At 39.2% G+C, this 20,049-nt stretch overlaps 1 protein-coding gene across 12 annotated transcripts in view; it reads left to right on the top strand.

The window, feature by feature from the left end:
- Window positions 1-20,049, top strand: part of TOM1L1 (target of myb1 like 1 membrane trafficking protein) — a 158,880-nt gene that overhangs the window by 30,563 nt on the left and 108,268 nt on the right. For 11 of the 12 annotated variants that reach the window (XM_074847047.1, XM_074847055.1, XM_074847046.1 and 8 more), the window contains exon 2: window positions 11,351-11,610. Coding sequence is in view for 1 of the 12 variants with exons in the window: in XM_074847055.1 (XP_074703156.1) it covers window positions 11,561-11,610 (50 nt within the window). In the remaining 11 variants the exon portion in view is untranslated. Of the gene's footprint in view, window positions 1-11,350; window positions 11,611-20,049 lie in introns of those variants that run through there. The other variant, XM_074847060.1, reaches the window with a different exon arrangement.

Here is a 20,049-nt window from a genome sequence, read left to right as displayed (position 1 = left end):
CTGCTATACCATGAAGTAGTGGAAGAGGTGCCAAATCTCACAGGTTTGAGATTTTTCTAGAGCAATAATTCTGTGTTTGCATTGGCAAGAACTAGCCTGGCAAACAGATGTGTTCATCGTATCAGTACTCCTTCATTGCCAACTCATGGGATGCTTCTGCAGACGCCAAGAAAATAAATATGGACTGTCTGTTGGAGTATTCAGGTAAGAGCTAGCAGACTGTCTTTTCCACGCTACAGTGATACTGTTATGGAGGGGACAATTGTGTTTAATAGGAATTCTGAGAATGGCTCAGAAATGGGAACAGGAAGGAGAGAGTGAAGCGTCAGCACAGAGTGGTCACTTCTTAGGAAAAGCATTACACAAGAGAAAGGACAGTGAGAGCAAAGCGCAGTAAGACCAAAAAGACAGATTCCCACACCCATGCTCATCACACCATAATAATGGGGAAAAAAATGAAGCTCTTGTTTGTGTTAAAGTCCCACCAGTCATGTGATGAATAAGGACACAAAAGACAAATAGCATCACATTCTGAATACCACCCCAGAGAGAGGGGAACATTTCTTTTTATTTTTCAGTGTGCAGTGATCTCACCAGATGTTGGTGTGGATTCTGCTTTTCTCAGTTTTTAAAGCTAGACTTGTAATTAGACCCAATCAAAGTTTTAAGGTTTGTGGCTGCCTTTAATTGTATGTTTTGAAACACTGTCTGCCCGACAAGTTTGATCTGTTGAGTGATTTTGTGTACACGCTCTGCCTCAGCCCAAGGCTCTTATGATGTTTAATTGTCATATGTAGGGAAAATAAATGCAAACTATTCTAGTGACAGTTTGTTAACACCAAGCTCTAACTGGTTGACATTGGATATCAATCTGGCTGCATGGGAGTTTGTCTCCTCATAAGACAAACCTTGTTTATGTTGTTAAGTGGATGATCCATTAAGCAACAGACGTTGACCTACTAATCTGTTAAGTCTCACAGAAGACTGGTCAACTGAGCTGGTCACAATGATTTGAGAATCATATAAGGTAAACCTAGTTGAAATTGGGATGAAGCATCTCTCCCTTTAATTTGTTTGGATTTTATAGGAATTTTCTCTTACATTGAACTACTCTGAAGTTAGCAGTGTTGTAGAATTAATGTTACCTCTACTATTTTAAACAGCAGCATGTCCAGCTTTTAGCCACACTGTTTATTACGAACTTGGCTTCCTATTTGCTGAGATTTAAGAGCACCTCTATATCCCATAGAGCATTCTCTTTGAAAACCCAGCATGACAAAAAGGACTTCTAATTTTAGACCCTCCAAATTGGTAACATGCCCTCAAAATGGAAGTAATTGATTGGCATGTATCTTTAATGTAATATAATACATATTATGTTCTTCAAAGAGCTTCTTAGCCTACTTTCTGGCAATGTTGCTGCTGTGTTTTTCTATAGCTATATTTCTTTCTTTGTGTTACTTCTAATAATCTCATGTAAAGCTGGTCATTTTACTTCACCTTGAATATAAATTATTTAAAAATGGTGATGACTCTGAATAAGAGTCATACTGAGCTCCATAAAGTATCCTTTTTTCCATTAAACCCAGTCTGCAGCTATTCTTTGGCATAGGCTGTGCTTCATGGAGGTAAAAGATAGATGTGAAATTTTGTCAAACGGCTTAAAAAAAATGAAAAAATCCAATACATTGTTAGAATGACTCTAATATCTTTACAAATTCAAAACACTGTTGTGTTGTGACCTTTCTCATCTTGTTAACTTGTTTCTCCAAAGTGTTTTGACCTTAATATAATGTATTTGCTAAAATGATTTCTCTAAATTGTCAAACTACTGCTGTACTCAGTTCTGTCCTAATGGGCCTCTACAGCATCAGCCAGCACCTTTTTTAATACCATCATTACAGTGTGTTAGTACACAAGCATCTTCAGGTTTTTTACTAAAACTCTGTCATTTGCTATTTTCTTTCAGCACTGTATCATTATTTTATTGTTCCTTGTTAAGATCCTGTGCTATTTGTGAAAGAACTTCCTTTTTCTCTTCTTCATTTTTATGAAAGCGGCTCATAAATGTCACATTCCTCTTTCAGCAAACTGTATCTGCACTCACATCTGCCTTTTTCCTTCTTTTCTGAAATGGAAGCAGTTGTGCAATTGTTAAATAATTTTTATTTCCAGATTCCTTCTAATTAAAAATTAAGTAAACAAAAAACAGAATCTGCCTTGAGATTAATTCTTATTTTGCTTGTGCTAGTTTTACTGCAGTGTCATTCAGTTGATGTTGGCAGAGTTATTTCTGATTCATATGAGTGTAAATTCATAATCAGAACCACACTTTGAGGCCTCAATCCACCTAAGCATTTAATTCCCTTATTCTCCATAACAAGTTTATGCAAATAGTTTCTTGGTTGGCTGGTTGTTTTTGTTAATGAAAGTGATGCAGGATCCTGTGTGTTAACAGGCAGCTGTTTGTTGTAGGGCAGGTTCAAAACCCATTGTTAGGGGATCTGGGCTGAAACAGTGACAGAGAAAAGCTGCATTCGGCAGGTATAAACACAGTAGCCACAAACCATGGTACCTTGTTAGCTGTCATGAAGCTAATGAGTTTTGCCAAAACTGAGGAGAGATGGAAGGACATGCACTTATTAAAGCATGTGACTGCTGAGTAAGAGGAGGGGACCATTGTCAGAGGGACAGCATGGGAGGGTTGTGTGTGGTTGGCAAACTTGCTGAGGGTGCGCTCAGTCCCGCTGTCCACGTCGCCGACAAAGATGCTAAACAGCAACGGTGCGCTGCTTGATGTGGTTACTGGTATAATTTTATACTTCAGCCAAGACTTGTTTCTGTTTCTTGCTGACTTGATTCAGTGTTCTTTTAAATCCACTGTGGGATGAGCTAAAAGAATATTATAAGCATGCACCTTAAACTGATGCTGTAATTAAATTCGAGAACAACAGCCAGATAAACCATTCATGTAAGGCACAGATGTTCTAGTTTCAAAGTAATTTTTGAGGATAACTATTTCCTTCTCTGCATCCTGAAGCAATGGCTAAAGAAAGGATTACAGCCATGAACAGCACAGAGTTCTCTTTTAAAATGCTTTGGACGTAGATTGCACTACGTGGTTGATTTTTGTACAGAAGTTGCTTACATGTTTAAAAATTACTTTCCAACTCATAATAAGCTGCCCTAGGTGACCACGAACTAAATTATTCAGTGCAAAAATTAACAAATAAGGGAGGTCTTTGATGACATTGTCAGAAGATCAGCGCTTATTACCAGTGAGCCCTCCCAAGCTCTGCATGCTTCAGATAAAAGCATAGGAACGGCTGCAGCCTTCTGGGAACGAGCGAGGAAGGAGCAGCGTTGCCACTGTCAAAATGCCTCTGTGGTTGACAGGTTCTGGAATGTAAAGAGAATGTCATATTTGGGGGAACTTTGTGGTATCTAGTTATTATTTAAATATTTGGATATGAAACTAAAGCCTGACAGTGAGCCACAAATTAACAATTCTGGTCATGGTTGTATCTTCCTTTTCTCTTCTGTATTGAATTTTTTTATAAATTAGAAGAGCATTTGATCCAAGCTACACTTATTATTCATCTGCTTCTCACAGGCTTCTCTTTTTAGTGGTGTACTCTTGGGCTTCAAGTTAAATGTGTAAAATAACAGGAACCTGCTGCTGGGGTGTTTTATTTGAAAGTCTAAGACTTTCAAAATTCATTCCCAAATTAGTAGAACGTACTGCAATGCTGCAAAGTTGTAGGGTATAGGGATGTTTTTCCCCCCTTGAATTTATGTTGCATTTCTTCTTGATGATTGAGTGCTGCAAAGGTGCTGTGAAGGCTTGGAGGAGGGAGGGGTTCTTCGGGGGGCAGCTTCCAAATCCAGCTAGGGACTGGATCATCTGGTGCAGATACTACTCCCTGTGGGAGGCTGCCAGGATGGGGCAACTTGGGTGAGTGGCTTCTGAGAAATAAAGATTTTGGAGGGATCTCTGGAGACTCAAAGAATTTTAGAGTAGGTTTTGAAGATCCTCAAAATAATTTTCACTTTTGTCCATACTCTTATCAGAAGGAAAACAAGCTTGCCAGAAAAGTGAAGTTCAAATTGGATTGGATGTAGGGCACTGCCGGGGTGGGAACCTGAGGCAGGAGCTGATTATCATGATCCTTCCCAGCTACTGTACTGAATTCCCCTGTCGTTTTTGTATGTAGGGAGTTCTGTTGCACGGGCAGCTTTCCTCAGTCTGCCACTGTTGCTGCCACTGTGGGAGGTAGGCAAAGTGGGGATGAGGTACAAGGAGCCATAACCATAACAGTGGTAGATGCACTGAGTGATGTAATTACTTACAGTAATGATGTATTTTTCATGCCAGAACTAAGAAAAGGTTTTCACACTCTATTTACATTTAAATACATGGAAATATATATTTACCATACATTTATGCTACCAGGACCAAAGCCAAACACTATTCATTTCCTTGGTTCTTCAAATCCTCTGATCTGCTTTTTGTCAGAATGTGTTATTAAATGATGTACATATTCACACGTTATCTGACTTTCTGACTAGCTACAACAGGAGCTTTAACAATGTTGGCAGCACGAAGCTAAGACTAAAACTAATACCATATGACATGAATATGTATAAAGATATTAAATTCAGTTCTGGTAGGGATTTTTTTTTTTGTGCTTTGAAGACTACGGTGTTGTGGAATAAAGATTTTCTTGCAGCAACTTTTCAATTTATATTTAATTGACTTTCTGTAAAATCATCTGCATTTTCACATGGTTTTTTCCCTCTAAAAAGCAATATGCACATTTTTTGCATTTTTCTAATAATACAATAAAGTGTGTGTAAAATGAACAAATATAAAAATGAGACAGATAGGAACATTTATTCTTGGAAATTGGAAGCAGCTCATTTCCTTATTCATTTTGTTTCATTTTAGCAGGTCTAGTTCTTCAAGTCAGTTTGTTTAAAAATTGTCAGAGGGTAGAAGTAGTTGACAGTATGAGAATAATTGTTTCCTACTTACTTGTTAAATAACAGGCTAATTAAATATATTATGGAAAGTTAAATAATAAGGAATTTATTCCTGCTTTGGACCAATCAGACTGCAACAGAAATAGAGGCTAGATTTCTGTTCCAAAGGAATAAAACTGAAATCATTTCAACACCAAAGATGAATTAATAAATTACTGTGCTATCAGGAAGAAAAAAGAAAAGTCCCCAGTGGGATTGCCCACGCGTGTGCACACATGGTTACACGCCCGAGTCGTCCAACCGCATGCACTTAGCAGCACATCTGCATCTGTGCTTACCCAGCCAGGTGAATACAACTTCCCCACTCAAGATATTCATCACCTTTGCATCAATTTTGTCGTAAAAGATCCGTTTGTCTCTTGAAGTCTTGTAAATAAACAGGAGTCTCTTTGGTTTCTTTATTCAGGAAAGCTTTAGTTCAAACTCAGGGCATCAGCAATGGAGAAAAATTGGCTGGAATAATGATGGATATCTCTCTTGAATTCATGAAACCTTCCCTTAATGAAACTTGTTCCAACTTCCTGAAAGTCACAGGCTGTAGTTGTTTACTGGTAGAAAAGGCTGCTGCCCTTAAGAAGTTTTTATTTTCATGATCTGTTGCAGTGAGCTTTAAGGTTTTTGTTTCTGCGCTTATGCTGGAAGCAGGATGGTTAGAAAGCATGACAGTGAGCTAGTGAGATCCTTAAAGCATTCCTGCTCCTGGCCAGCCCTGCAGAGCTTCACCTTCCTCAGCAGCATCTGAGCACAGCAAAAATTAGGGGCAGGACTTTGAAGGAAAGCAATAGCTCATTCCTCTTTAGGAGAAAACAGTTCCTTTCTGTAGTCCTGCATGAGGTAGCACTGCAGGAGGGCAAAAGTAACCCTTGGCAACTTGTGTTTGTTTGTTCGGTTGTTTTTAAATAAAATATCTACAACAAAGCTACAGCTTCACCTCCAGTGAAGCCTAAGCTACTTTTCTACCAGGAGCTTCCCTATGCTCCCTTAGAAGTGCTTTCTGTTCCATTAGGCACATGCACGTTCCCTCTCCCACTGCCCTCCTTTGACTTTCTCCCAGCACAAACACAGAGCATCTAGTATCTTATTCAGATGGGGAGTAAAAATATGAATATTGCATTAGATGCCTACAAAATGAGTAAGTAATAAAAAAATCTGTGTATGCACACAGAGAGCTCATTTGGTGTTTACTGGGGACTGTTTTAGAGATGCTGCACTTGCTTCATAAGCATCTGTAATAGTAAGAGGTGTGGAAAGGAGCAGGAGGGGACTGGCATGAAGACTCAAAACAGGCTTCAGTTGGGATCAACAGAACAGGGAAGCAGTTCAGTGAGATGGTACTCCAGCCTGAAGTAAAATCCTCAGTGATATATAAAAAAAAAAGCCGTTTTCCTACTGTGAAATAATTTTTTCAATATAATCTATGAACATCTTCCTGTTTGCTGTGGATAATGTCTCTTATTGAGACGTTAATCAAAAGAGATTTTACTTAAAACTGAGCAAGTGTTTACTTTTGTTGTGTATTTTTCTTTATTAACTAAACAAAGAGAAAACAGAGGAAGCATGTCACCCTGCAGGGTCAAATATATATTATGTTATAAAAAGGTTAGAAACCTTTTGTTTCTGATTGTCAGTTATTTGGAAACTATATGTAGTACCTCTAGAAATAAAGGGGATGATTACGTTTTATAGGCAAGAAGGGATTAATAAAACTCATAATGCTCAAAGAAACAGCTGTTTCTCTGTTCTGTAGTGCTTCTAAACCCTCATCTAATGCTGAGTGAGTCAGCTGGGAGACGCCACTAGTGTTAAAAAAGAATTAAATGGAAAAGTAGTGGTTATTATTTGAAAACAATTATTCTCTAATTGTGCTTTGAGGGGGGAAAAAGAAGAAAGAAAACTGCTGTTAAAATAATTTATAATTGGAACAAAGTATAGAGTAGGAAGAAAAGATCTTTTAAAATAAAGACTTCCTAATCCATAAGCAGAGATGAAGTGACAGCAATAATGTTTTTATTAGTCTGTTTTGAAAAGGCTTCATTATTCACAAGTGGCGTTGATGCAAGTGAGTGGAGTCGAGCTTCCTCTTGGAGCTGCCAGCATGGTGGTGGTGCAGCTTGGCATGTGGCTGGGAGGGCAGGGAACTCCAGCTGCATTCCCAGCTCCACCATTCCTCTGCTCCGAGTGCCTCAGAGCAAGGCACTCCATCTCCTCAAGCGCTCTCCTCACCCGCTCATCCTTCACACTGCTTTTTATTTGGGTGGGGTGGGTTGAACTGTCAAGGATTCAAAGCAGAGACTCTTTTGATACATACATATTGAATTTGTAACTTCAGCTTCAGTTGTTGAGTATGGTAGAAAATAGTTACTGGCATTTCTATGCCTTTTTTTTTTTTTTCTTTCCCTGTTGCCTGGATCATTTATATGATTTTGCTGGCAGACTGGCAGAGGAAGAAAAAAGAGTTTGTATGTCTATTATGCACTTTCCATTAGAAGTGCATATATTTAATAGTTATGGCCTGCAGTGACCTTAAGCCACATGATGTAATCCTTGTTCAATTTTTAATAAAGGCAGAATTCCCATCAAGTTTGAGGGCTGTCAAATGTGAAAGAGGTGTCAAGATTTACCCCATTAGATTATAAAATATTCTGCCCTAGTGCCTCATGTTCTTTCAATAATGTATTTTAATGGCATCTCTGGAAATGCAGGAATACTCTTTGACGATTTGATAAATTAATGGACTTTTCTATTAGTCTTTGAAAAGAACTGTAATTCCCTAAATACCTCTAGATTTACAAATAGTATCTTTGTAACATGTATGCAACCTTCATAACCTGTGTGCAGTATGACTACTTTTAATCCTTGTCCTTTTGCGTTTCACTTCATTTCACTTTTCCACCATACTATTCTGGTTTTTTTTCAAACTAAACAGACAAATCTAAAGCATGGTAGTAGAGGCAAATAAATCTCTGTTCCGAAGTAATATCTATTGCTAAGTATTCTAGGGATTTGGCATTCAGAAACTCACAGGTTACTCTTAAAAGAAACAGAAGGGAGAAAGAAACCAGTAAAAGACACCAACAGCAGTTTCATCAATAGCCTGAGAGCCGGAGGAAGCACTGGTAAAGAAGTGACTGCTTCATTCTTACCATTTTCCAGTTTCTTCCCATTTCAGTTGCCTGTAAAAACTTGCCAGAAACTAGATTCCCTTTATGCGTGAAGAACCTGACATGTTTGGGGTAATTGCAGATTGCGTTAAATGTATGAGTGATAAGGTTATAAGACAGTGGTGTATTCAGAAAGATACTGGGTTTTCCTCTTTCCCCCAGTGGTCACTGTCTCCATCTATTTATCTCTGTTTTTCAGACAGTGCTGCAATGTGGTACACTTCTTAAAATTCACTCCCAGGGAGGTTGAAAATAAATGAAGAAGACATTGAGGCCGAAGAAAATAATTTATTAGTCTTTAGGGCTCAGGTATATAAATTCAGAAGGCCTTCATGGGGCTAAAGAAAATAAATTAAACCTAAAAAGATGCTATTTCAGAGAAAAAGATTTATCATTTGGATGTGTGTGAGGGCTATACTCATATTCTGAAGTTTCATAAAGGAGACTCTTTGTTTCTACTCTGTAAAATCCATTAGGTTCAAAAACACCGAGCCCGCTCTAAATTTCAAAGTACCTGCTGTTTCCTCGCTCCGTCTCGCTCCTGGAATAAATTACTGTCCCCTCTTTCTGTGAAATTAGGCTGCTATGCCATTTCCTTTGCAGGATATTTTGCATAGAAAAAGTAAATTGTGCTATTCCAGCTCTAAGGCCGCATGGCAGGCAGATGTTCTGATTTATCGTTCACTCTCTCTAGCATGCTATAGGAACGTTCTGGTGCATATGATTCAGATTTTCCTGTGTCACCAGAAAAACAGAAAGTTTATTTAATTTTGTAGCAGTCGTAAATGGCTCCTTGTCAGTCCAATGCACGTAATTTGTCTTGGCGTAGAATACGCTGGAACCGGGTCCTTGTAGCAGACAGTTCTGCCTGTGCTCCTGAGGTGGTGACATGTGGAAAACTTTGTGTCTAGCCTGTCCTGTTAGTCTTCTTTCAAACACAGTGTGGAGTCAGGGGGCTGGAGGGATTATGCAGACCACAGAGGTTTTGTGTTATCTCTGTCCCATAGCTTTTACCTTCCCTGAAACTGCCAGAGTAGTAACAATAGATGTGCTGCCTCTAGCAGAGAGCTCCACTGGCTGACTTGGGATATTTCATCACTGATATCCTTCCCATGGCTGATAGGAGAGAATTTTCTCTAGAATTTTCTGTTTTCCTGAAGAAAATTTAATTTCTACTGTATTTAGTTTGTTGATGGATGCATTTCAGCATTGCTTTTTCTTTTTCCTGGAAAAACAAATCAGCCCCCCCACCTGCCAAGTTCCAGAAAATTCTGTAATCTACAGGCTGTTTCACCTAGTGTGAAGGAGAGAGAAGGTTACCAGGCTCATGCTGGATTTGCAAAGTGTCCCCAATTCCTTCCTATTCACCTGGGAAGCTGCATTCCCTTCTCTCTGATGTATGGAGGAGCTCCAGCTCTAAGAGGCTGGCCTAACTGCACTAGTATTTCTAACAATTATTCCAAAGGAAAGGCAAAAGCGAGTTATAATGTACAAGCCCTGGATCAAACAGTTCAGCATTTACTTTATTTGACCTTCCAGAGTGTGAGTTGTGTTAAATCAGCTCTGTGAGACACAGCAGCCCCAAGAACATGCCTGGAGGGAAGTCAGAACTCTGTTTTGCAATTTTGCCTCTGGCTGACAGCTGTAAAAAGTGTTAACTAATGAAGTATTCTAAATGGGTAAATAAGAAAGAAAAAAAAAAAAAAAAACTAGAAAGCTATAGAAAGCTGCCCATAAAGCACAAAGTGAACTAAGGCTTTCTACCTGCAAAATTCACTTTCTTTTTATACTTTGGCATTGATTCTTTGGTCAGCATATAAACCAGCCTGTGAGTCCAGAGCAGTACACAGCAAAATCCTCGTTAAGACCCTCATGCTCCTGTTGTTTTTCTTCTGATCTTAAGTTTTTTCTCTCCCACATGGACATGTACTGTCAGTACCTGGGGGGTACTGAATTTAAGATGCTATAGCCAAAGTTGTACTTTTGCTAATGTACAGTTCATGACTTCTAAAACCACTAAAAGTTAGAGAGGGAAGCCATATCCATGGAACTAGCCCCAGCTGGTTTCTCCGTGGACTGAATCTGTAATCCAAATGGTGGTTCTCCAACAACTGGGGAGCATCCTGCACCAAGATGTGACCTTCTCCAGCGCCTAGTTTACTCTCTCACCTCACTTTAGAGACCAGAGCCAAAGCTCCCACTGGGTTTGTGTCCAGTTATTGGGTGACTCCACCTGTCTGCTCCTCTTTGAGAAGCCCACAGAGGCTCAGTGACCCTCATGCCTTCAGAGCAGAATATCTTCACTAACTGCCTCACTGAGGGCTGCTCACCTCTTGAGCTGGCACAGCCACAGCCAGCTGAGCTGTGAACCAGCCCTGAAGACCCTGAGCAGAAAAGACCTTTCTTCATCCCCTTCCTAGCATCTAATATGAAGTGCCAGAGATATTCCAGGTGACTGAAACAATTGCAGTAAGTTACACTACAGCTTCAGGGGTTGTGAAATTTCTTGTTTGCTAAGTTCTGACATTGTATTTGGTGCGGTGTGAGAAAGAAGAAATGTCCCTGTGACCAGAGAGCTTATAGCTCACATATGTGACAGAGGCCTGAGAGGACTCAAGGAGGTTTTGCCTTGATGCTGAAAGGATCAGAGGCAGTAGAAAAAGCCAGAAAAATGTGATTTTCCCTCACAATAGCACCCAGAAAAAATGTGTTGCCGTAACTATGAAGAATTAAGCAAAGCTGTCTTCCCTCAAATATGTCATTTTCTTGCCTGAAGGGATTTTCTATTATTTTTCTGGTGATATCAATTAGATTCAGCTTGTTATGAAACATTATGTAACAGAGATGTCTGTATTTCCTACTCCAGCGATACAGCAGAGTTTCGTTTTTTCAGACATTTAATATAAATTGACCTTTGGGGCAATTCAGGAATACTGCAGGCCAGACGATGATTTGGTTTTGACAGTTATCAGCAAGAGAAAATATGTTTATGGTCAAAGAAATCTTGTAGCCTAACAGTGGGATTTTACTCTGTTCTACATATATATACAGAAATGTAATGGGTGAAGTATTCCCATTTAATATTTTGCATGTAGTCACAGAAATGGAAGAAGTTTCCACAGCGCCATTTCTCTTCTCATTTGCAGATATGGAGGGTACAGCTGGAGTTTTAACTCTGTATTTGATTAAGAAGCCAGCATTTGGTAAGGCACACAGAGGGGAAGCAGAACCACCAGAAGCGTGGCTGGTGCAGCTCCTCCAAGCAGCCCTTTAACCAGCCTGAGCCACTGTCTGCATCTTGGTTTGCTCCTGGGGAACTAGGAGCTTCTGAAAAAGATTTGTACTCATCAAGAGCCATGACATGTTGCTTGAAACAGCTGCCATGTCCATTTGCTGAAATGAGAAGGTAAGTTTCCAGATTCTTGTTTTCCTGACTCTACATTCATCCTGGGATGTGAAAGTCAAGCTGATTTTTTCCTGGTTTGCATACTGTTGCTGCTAGTAATGATGAATTATTCAGTGGGAGCTAAATGAATGAGCCTACTGATGAGTGCAAATCAGAAAAGAGTTTAGTTAACTTTCCAGGAGCTTTACTGCCCTGAGGAATTGTTTGATATGGAACAGAACTGGCCCAAAACCGTTGTGCAGAGGAAATTTCTTATTTTTGAAATCTGGGTTTGAGCAAAATTTTCTAGTAGATGAGATATTTTTGCCTGGTTCTCTTTCTGAAAACATTTACAGTATAAGATAGCTATCTCTTGCTGTAAAAATCAGGAATTCCTCATTCAACTTATGGCATATAGTTGTACTGAAGAGAAGTAATTCAGTAACAGCATTTGACTCATTAAAAAGTGGTGACCACTGCAGCCAGTTGAAGCTTGAGTCCTGTGATTTGTTCTGACGATGCAGAGTTCCACTGGAATCAGTGTCTGTGCACATTGGTACAATCCAGTGCAATGACACAAGGTTTTGGACTTCCAGAAAGAGCAAGGGATGTTGCAGCAACAGAATTAATAATAGTCCAAATGAAATTTGGCCAGAGCAGCAGGCTGTTCCTGTTGCAAAGAGTGCCCAGAGCTTTCCACTATATCTCCTCACAGTGACAACAGCTATCTAACATTCAGTGCCACATTTCAAAATTCAGCAATAACACTTCCATCTGAAATTCCACAAATACTGACTAGGTGATTTAAAACCCAATGTTTTTCTCTGTCTTGCAAACTCTTGCTAATGCTGACTTTCTCCTGCATGCACAGTTCATTTATATGCATTGGCACAGACAGAGATGTAGAAAGGGAACTCTTTTTTCAAATGGAAAATAAGACTAAAGACATTCTTTCTGCTTTTCTAACACCATTAGCAGAAGTTACAGCTCAGGAAGAAGACTTTCCTAGGTTTTCTTCCATGAATCATGGCATCCCACTTGTCAGATCTGCATGCAGATTTCAGAATTAGGACACCTGTAGTCAGACCCCATACTATTCTAAGGCATTGTGGGTTTTTGCTGTATTTCTCAGCCTGAAAAAAGTAGTGCAAATATCTTCATCTGCTGCTATTTGAGCACTGAACACAAATAGTTTGGCTTCCCCCCAGCCCTGTATTTATTATAAAAAAGCATTTAGCCAGAGATCACAAAAATTCATTTAAAAATCATTTGCTGTCCAAAAAAGCAGATGTATGTTTAGCTATACAGTTCTGAACTAGTAACCTATAGGGCAAAATGAACTTTTGCCATGTAAGATAAGATTCCTGCTGTCAGTTCTCCCTCTTTCCCTTTCTGTGTTCAATACTTTCTGGGGATGCACATCGTAAAACCTACAGAAGATCAAATCTCTCCCAGATTTGGTTTTATTATATAAAGGTAGTGCATTCAAATAATTTGTGTCATGCTGCTACCCTGCACTGGCTTGGCATAATCTGCTCCAGAAGACATTAACAAAAGCACGAGTGTGACATCTATTGACAGCGTAAGACTCAGACCCAGCTGGCAGGACAAGCAGGCAGCAGCTCGCTGCAGCCGGAGCAGTGGAAGGTCTGTAAGAGCCAGGCTAATGCAGGGCTCATCTCAGAATGATACTAAAGCAGAGGTTTACAGCAAAAGGCTAATGTTGTTATTGAGTTGCATGTGTTTTTCGTGTTCAGTTTAACCCAGGTCTTGCATAAATTTCTCGAATAATCCACCTGGGACTAAAGACACAAAAGATAGCAGCTCTGTCTCAGAAAATCCTCTGCTGCAGGAGTGCAGCAGGGAAGTAATGGTTTACGCTTCTGATGTCCATATGCTCTTCCCTAGGCATTTGCTATTGGCTAATGATTAATGCATCCATCCCTGGAGGTCAGTGCTTATCAGCATGTATTAGCTCTAGAAATACCATGGTTATCCAAGCTGGAGCAATCTAAGGCACCGTAACTGCTGTAGTGAGCCATCTGCAGTTCTGCTGTGTGTTGGCCACTGGCAGAATGAGGACACTGGGCAAGACAGACCTTTCCTCTAACCTGGTACAGCTGGTCTCATGTTTAAACTGAGCTCTAAGAATGAACATTATTTACAGTGTTACAGCACTTCTGTGTTATAGACTCTGTAGAGCTATTATTTTGTCTTCTGAGGTGGCTAGAGGAGGCTGATTAGAAGTGTCAAAGTGCCTAACTGCAGGACCTTCATCTCCTGTACTGTGCACAGAGAACTTCTTGAATCATCTTTTGAAATTTCCCTAAGCCATATTCCCCTTTTTCTGGTAGGATCCAGGTTTTCTGGCAGCTCTCTTAATTTCTGGCAAATCAAAAAAAGGTATTTGCACTTCAAATAGCTAAGAGTTCTCCTTAGAGTATAACAGGCAGAGAGGTGGTCTTCTCACGGTGATCTCAGGCATCAGACTTGGATTTAAAGGCAAAGTTTTCTATACATCACCAAAGTTCAACTCTGGTAATTCCACTTCCACCATAGACAGCCTTCTCTTATTAAAAGCAGCCCATGCTCATGGCCTGACATAGCTTCTAAACAACAATAATGTGAGTTTGCACGGGGAAAGGTTTTTTTTCAAAAGCATTAAAGGGGCTATAAGCAATCAACTGGGAATTGCTAAAGGCTACTCACTAGAATCACTGACACGTCTTGTGGACCTTTAAAGGGACTTGTATGTGATTAATCATTTGAATATTTCTGAAAGTAAATCACCTTTTGAACTGTATTCTGATCTGAGTTTTCTGATATGTAATTCCATTGAATTTGGAGAGGTGACTCTCCAAAGAAAGATTACAATCAGACTTCTTATCTCCAACACAACCTGTTTTTGCCAAACCTTTGGAAGGCATTCTTAAGATGGATTCCCAGTGTTTTCAGTGGAGATAGCTTTGAGATGTATATATGAATCTGGATAGATCTAGAGATTTTACACCTCATTCTCCATTGCATTCCTATTATCAGAGAGGTTTGGATCTGAGCTTAAACATTGAATCTTAATTTAACTAAATTAAACTATTGTCATGAAAGATTATATTTCACTTAAAAATTGGAAACATTTAGATTTATTAAATAATTAAAAGGGATAAATTTAGATTTATTAAAAAAAGGAAAATGACCCCAGCCAGGTGACCAGGTTCTTCATAAGTTTGAGAAAGGATTCAGAAGATAACAACATCCTGGTTTATTTTAGCCTACGGATCTGTGATATACCTTCACACACTCCTCACCATCTGAGTGCCAAAACACTTCTGTGCTGAGGCAGTGGGCTGTTATCTTTCCCTTGAACATCTATGGACAAAAATACATCCCTGTCCATGCTGAGGTCTCCCTTTGCACCAGGGCTATGCAAGGAAGCATTTCAGTGCACTCTAAAAGACAAGAAAAAAGGCTTCGTTTTGATCTCCATAAGCAAAGAGTATTGTCATTTTCTTTGACTGAAAAATATTTGATATTTTGTGGTTTCACCTGGGCTCCCCTGGCAAGAGCTTTCCTGGGTTACCTTATAGCCCTGTGTTCCTGAAAGGAGGCAAACTTCTACACCTGGGAGCTTTTTTGTATATCCTCCACTTTCACCCATGGCAGGAACCCAGCTGGGTTTGCTGCCTTTTACAAACTTCTGTGCAGGAGTTGTTCCTCCCTCTTCAAATCTGATGTGTATCTAAAAGGATAGACAGTAACCCAGAGTCAAAGGTACAAACAAAATGTCTTCTCTCTTTTTCTTCTATGTTGCTGATTCTAAAGAAAAGGAATATACTCCTTCAGTAAATTAACATAGGATGAAAATTTATGTGAGAGATTGTGGATAAAATATGTGTAATTTCTAAATTTGCCAGTTTTCCGAGCCCCCATATGTTTAGTACCAAAATAAAATTACAACACAGGGGAAATTGGATGATAGATCCAGGACATGGGGGGAAATATATGGCTATTAATTTGTAATTTTGTTTTGCTAACTGTGAGACAAGAAGGCTTTTTGCACACTAAATAATGAGGGTATTTGGAGTGATAAATCTGAGCATCCTTGTGCTGTCTCCTGCTGCTGAATAAATCTGTTGGTCTGTTACAGGCTAACAGTTCTGTTGATGATTTTAACTAGGCTGTTTCACAGAAAACCAGCCTCTTTCCCCTTAGTTCCACTGAGATCCTTGACGAAGCAAGAATGGATCCCTGCCCGTACAACAGGAGCAGAGTTAGGCTGTCAGGATGGTTCTGCCTAACATGTCCTCAGTCCTCTTTGGCTTGGGAGATTAATCTTTCTCAAGCTCTCTGCTCTGCACTACAGCTGAGCAGAATGTTAGCTCCTGCTTGTCATTGTATCACTAGTTAGATGTACCCTTCTTTCACATGAGAAAACTCAGAGCAATAGCACTCATTAACTGCTTACATTAAAGCCTTGACAAAAGCCAGGTTGGAGTGGGAAAACTCATTTACACCTGATAGAAGGGGATCATTAAGTAGCTGAATGATTACAAGAAATATAAGGCCACAGCACACCAGTGAAGAAACTACAGGTTGGCAGGATTCCTGTAAGTCTAGGAACCTTTAACTCTTTATATTGCTGTATGCACAAAGAAGGGGATTTCTTGTTTGTTTGTTGGATTTTTGGATGTTTTTTTCCTCTTAAGCTCCATTTTGTGCTTCCTAGCAACTGTTGTAATATGCAGCTGAGTTAAAAGACCGACACAAAAGTTGCCCAGGCGCATAAACTGGATAACTGCAAAATAATCTTGCACTGCCTTCGTCATCTGCTTCTTTGAAGCCTAAAGTGAGACTTTTATCAAAAGTAATTCAGGAACAGAGTGGCTGTGTGTTAAATTCCTTCAGGAGGAAGCAGTAGTGGCCGTAACTGGTGCTAGCAGTCTCAGGTAGGTAATATAGGAAATATCAGACCTTGCATTAAAATAGCACATTTTAAAGAGGCGATCACACATGCTATCTGCCAGTAAAACATTTGTTCGGGGGTTTAGTTATGGTTTTCACAGAGAAAATCTGTTCAGATTGCTCATAGATAGGTAAATAGGATTTCACAGCTGTTATTTTGGCAAATTAAAGGTTGGTGGCATTTGGTTAATTTGTTGTCATATGTAACTTGTGGGAAGGTGATATGGTGATGGCAGAGTAAAGATCATTATGAATCTTTCCAGGCTTGACCCTTGTTGCATGATCAGCTGTAGTGGCAGGAACTGGATTTATAACCTTCCAATACTTCTTTCCTTATTTCTTCTGTAAAAATGCTCCTCTGTTGACAAACACTTGAAGTATCATGTAATATATTGTTGTGTGTACATATACATAGTGCTTGTTGTGACAACCTCGTTCACAGGATGAACGTCCTAATGTTTAGGCTATTAAAGGTACCTGTCTATGTTTTAGAACACAAGGCCAGTCCGTTCTCAGTTCTTTAGAGGAGTGGTTGCAGAATTGTAGATGTGGATCCCAAGGGAAATTAAAATCTCTTTAGCACAACTGGAGGTACCAAAATCTATAGGGGAGGAGCAGGACTTTGGTCTGTCACTCATCTTTGACTTCTTTTTATATAGCTTCTTTCTGAGCATGTTAAGTTGGTACATGTTGAATTTGAGCACCCACCTACCTTTGCTGACCTGGACAGTCATACAGAGTGACCATAGGTCTTCTAAGATAAGTCATACATAAGCAAATGGAAGTGCTCAGTTGTGTACAGATATTCTGGTGGTATAGCCTCATGCCTCAGACCTTGAATTCTTGGTTCTTTTAGTTTTATGATCAAATGTTTGAACCCAGTTGAAAGTGAAGGCCATAAATTTAAACCATCCAAAAGAACAGAGGGAATAGTTGTAATAAAAGTGAGCTGATAATTTGAAAACATGCCAAAAACACACTCTGTTGTCTGGAATTCATTTGCTAAGATTTTACCATAATTAGAGTTTGAACATTCATTAATTATACTGAGTTTATTCAGAGTAAGTCAGGTAATCGCTGCTTTTCACAATTACTCATGAAGGACTGTAATTAAAGAGCCCTTGCCATTCTCAGTCAGACTCTATTAAAGTGACTTGCCTTGCATTGAGAATCCCCTGCCTGGTTTTTCTTCCACCTCCTTTCTGGCAGTGCTGCTCAGAGCTGTTAAAAAGTTCCTGTGGCAGTGTTTGAAGGAAGACTGATTCTGGTATTTTTTCCTCTTCATGGTATTTTTACCTTGTTTTGAGATCTTTATTATGCAAGTGTTACTTAAATGTGAGTTGCTCTAGAATTAGTAGGTTAGGGGGGATGGGGAGAACAAGCCTAGAAGTGTATTTTTATTCTCTAAATCCCCTACATTTAGAATTTAATATCTTTTGTAAAAACTATATCTGTTCTATGGATTTGGGAAAAATCAGTAATGTTGTGTAAGATTAGGAGAATTAAAGAGCTGGAATGCAGTTAAGAATTTATTTGCGATGACATAGCTGTCCCTAATAGAATAAATTTGGAAGAAGTCATGTGGGGAAATTATTGGAGAATTCTGCTCTGATGAGCTCACTTGTGTCTTCCTCTTCAGCATCTGGATGCTGTAGAAAAGAATATGTTGGACCATGGTTTTTATCTCTGTGACAGTTCCTTCTTTTCTGAAGTTACTTACTCAAAGTGTAAATTGATATTTTTGAGCTGAAAACATCTGAGGTCTGTCTCGAGCATGCTCACTAATTTTCAATGTGATTTTTATGGTCTTATCAAAGATGAACACTTCAGTGTTAACTATTGGAAAATGAGGCATATGCTCAGAGTACGATACGTAGTCTCTCTCTATTGTCAGCAGAGACAGGCAGGCAACTCCAAAAGAGCAGGTGAAATTATTATTTTTTTTTTTAAAGAGCACTGGAAAGAGCAGAGAAAATTAAAAAGAATCCAGGGCACCATCCCTGTTGTTGAATTATCTCTGATATGCCAGTGATACAGCATGCTCTTAAGTTCATACTCCTGCTAATTCTGTCACTAACTATATTACTTTAAAGATGACATTACCGTCTATCATACCAATAATTCACTGGCTGGAACTCCTTAAGTACATATTTGCATTGTTCTTATTGTAATGAGTTCTAAAGGAGACGTTATGGTTCAACATGTCTGATAACATTTAATCAACAAGCCATAGATAAAAATCTCTGAACGCTATGAAATTGGATAATGGATCATAACCGTTCCAGGGTTTTTTTATTAAATTATTCTTAAAATAACAGGTTGCTTAGGCTCAAACCTAACAGAGCACAGAGGATCAGGACAGTGCTGAGGCATGAACAGAATGGCTGAGGATGATATAATTCAATTATTTTAAGGAAACTGAACAGTAAATGAACAAAATGGCAATTTTGTAATGGGCTCTGCAGCAAGAAACAATTGGTTGCAAAAGACTTCACCTTAACAATTTCCAGTAGTGTTGCAAGTGGTTCTGCATTGATCCTGTGGGGGTCACATCCCCATCCATGTGTAGATCTTTCTAAATTCACATTACATCTGGTAGAGACCAAATATCCTGGGACAGTCTGTGGAGAATGATGCTACTAAGTATAGCAAAAGTGGCCAGGTCAAGCTGTATCGTGTTATCTTGTATCTACTTGCAGCAGAGTGTTTTGGTATTGTTTTCTCTGAACTTGTAACGTACAATACTGTTAATGGTTAGTTATACATGCTTTTGGAATGGTATGCTGTGTAAATTAGGCTTGATGGTATTACTTGAATAAAAAGTTAGTATGTGTGTATTATTATTAAGGTGATGGTTAAAACTTGCAACCACCTAATATTCTTTTAGCTTTCATTTGTCTTTGGGGACCCAAACAGAGCCTTGAAATGCGAAGGGGAGATGATGAGTCAGCCCAGGAAAGGTCCCATGATACTACCACATCAGTTTGACAAACCCCAGAGCTTATTATATCATTTGGACAAGTGTCGTCTGAATATTTGAATGCTTTTCTGAGACAACTCCCTCGGGCAGATGAATGAGATTCAGCCATTACTACCACTGAGTGTGATTTGCTGTCATTCTGGCTAGAAGGAATAGGAAAGTCCACTAGAAATAACAGCCACAGCATTATAGGACCAGGGATAGATTAAAAAGGAGTTATTGCTGGTACCTTCTATTCTCTCTTGGACCACACAGCTATTTATTATTCACTTTTCTCTGTGTATGGATTTATCTGATGACTGACATTCCAATACAAATTGAAATTTAAGTTTTAGAAGTATGTACATAGTTGCCTCTTCAGGCTGAGGCAGTGGAGTTAATGGTTAGTCCCTCAATGTCAAACAGAAGAGAAGCCAGGCTGTGAGGAAAGAAAATGGTATTATATTTGGCAGATGTTCTCAGTCTTCATAGCAAAGACATGACACTTACAGTAAGTAGAATTTCCCACAAATTAATGAAAT

The sequence above is a fragment of the Strix aluco genome, chromosome 21 (genome assembly GCF_031877795.1).
Source record: "Strix aluco isolate bStrAlu1 chromosome 21, bStrAlu1.hap1, whole genome shotgun sequence".
NCBI classification, from domain to species: domain Eukaryota; kingdom Metazoa; phylum Chordata; class Aves; order Strigiformes; family Strigidae; genus Strix; species Strix aluco.
Note: the sequence above shows the minus strand (reverse complement) of the source record. Positions and strands in the feature narration are given on the sequence as shown.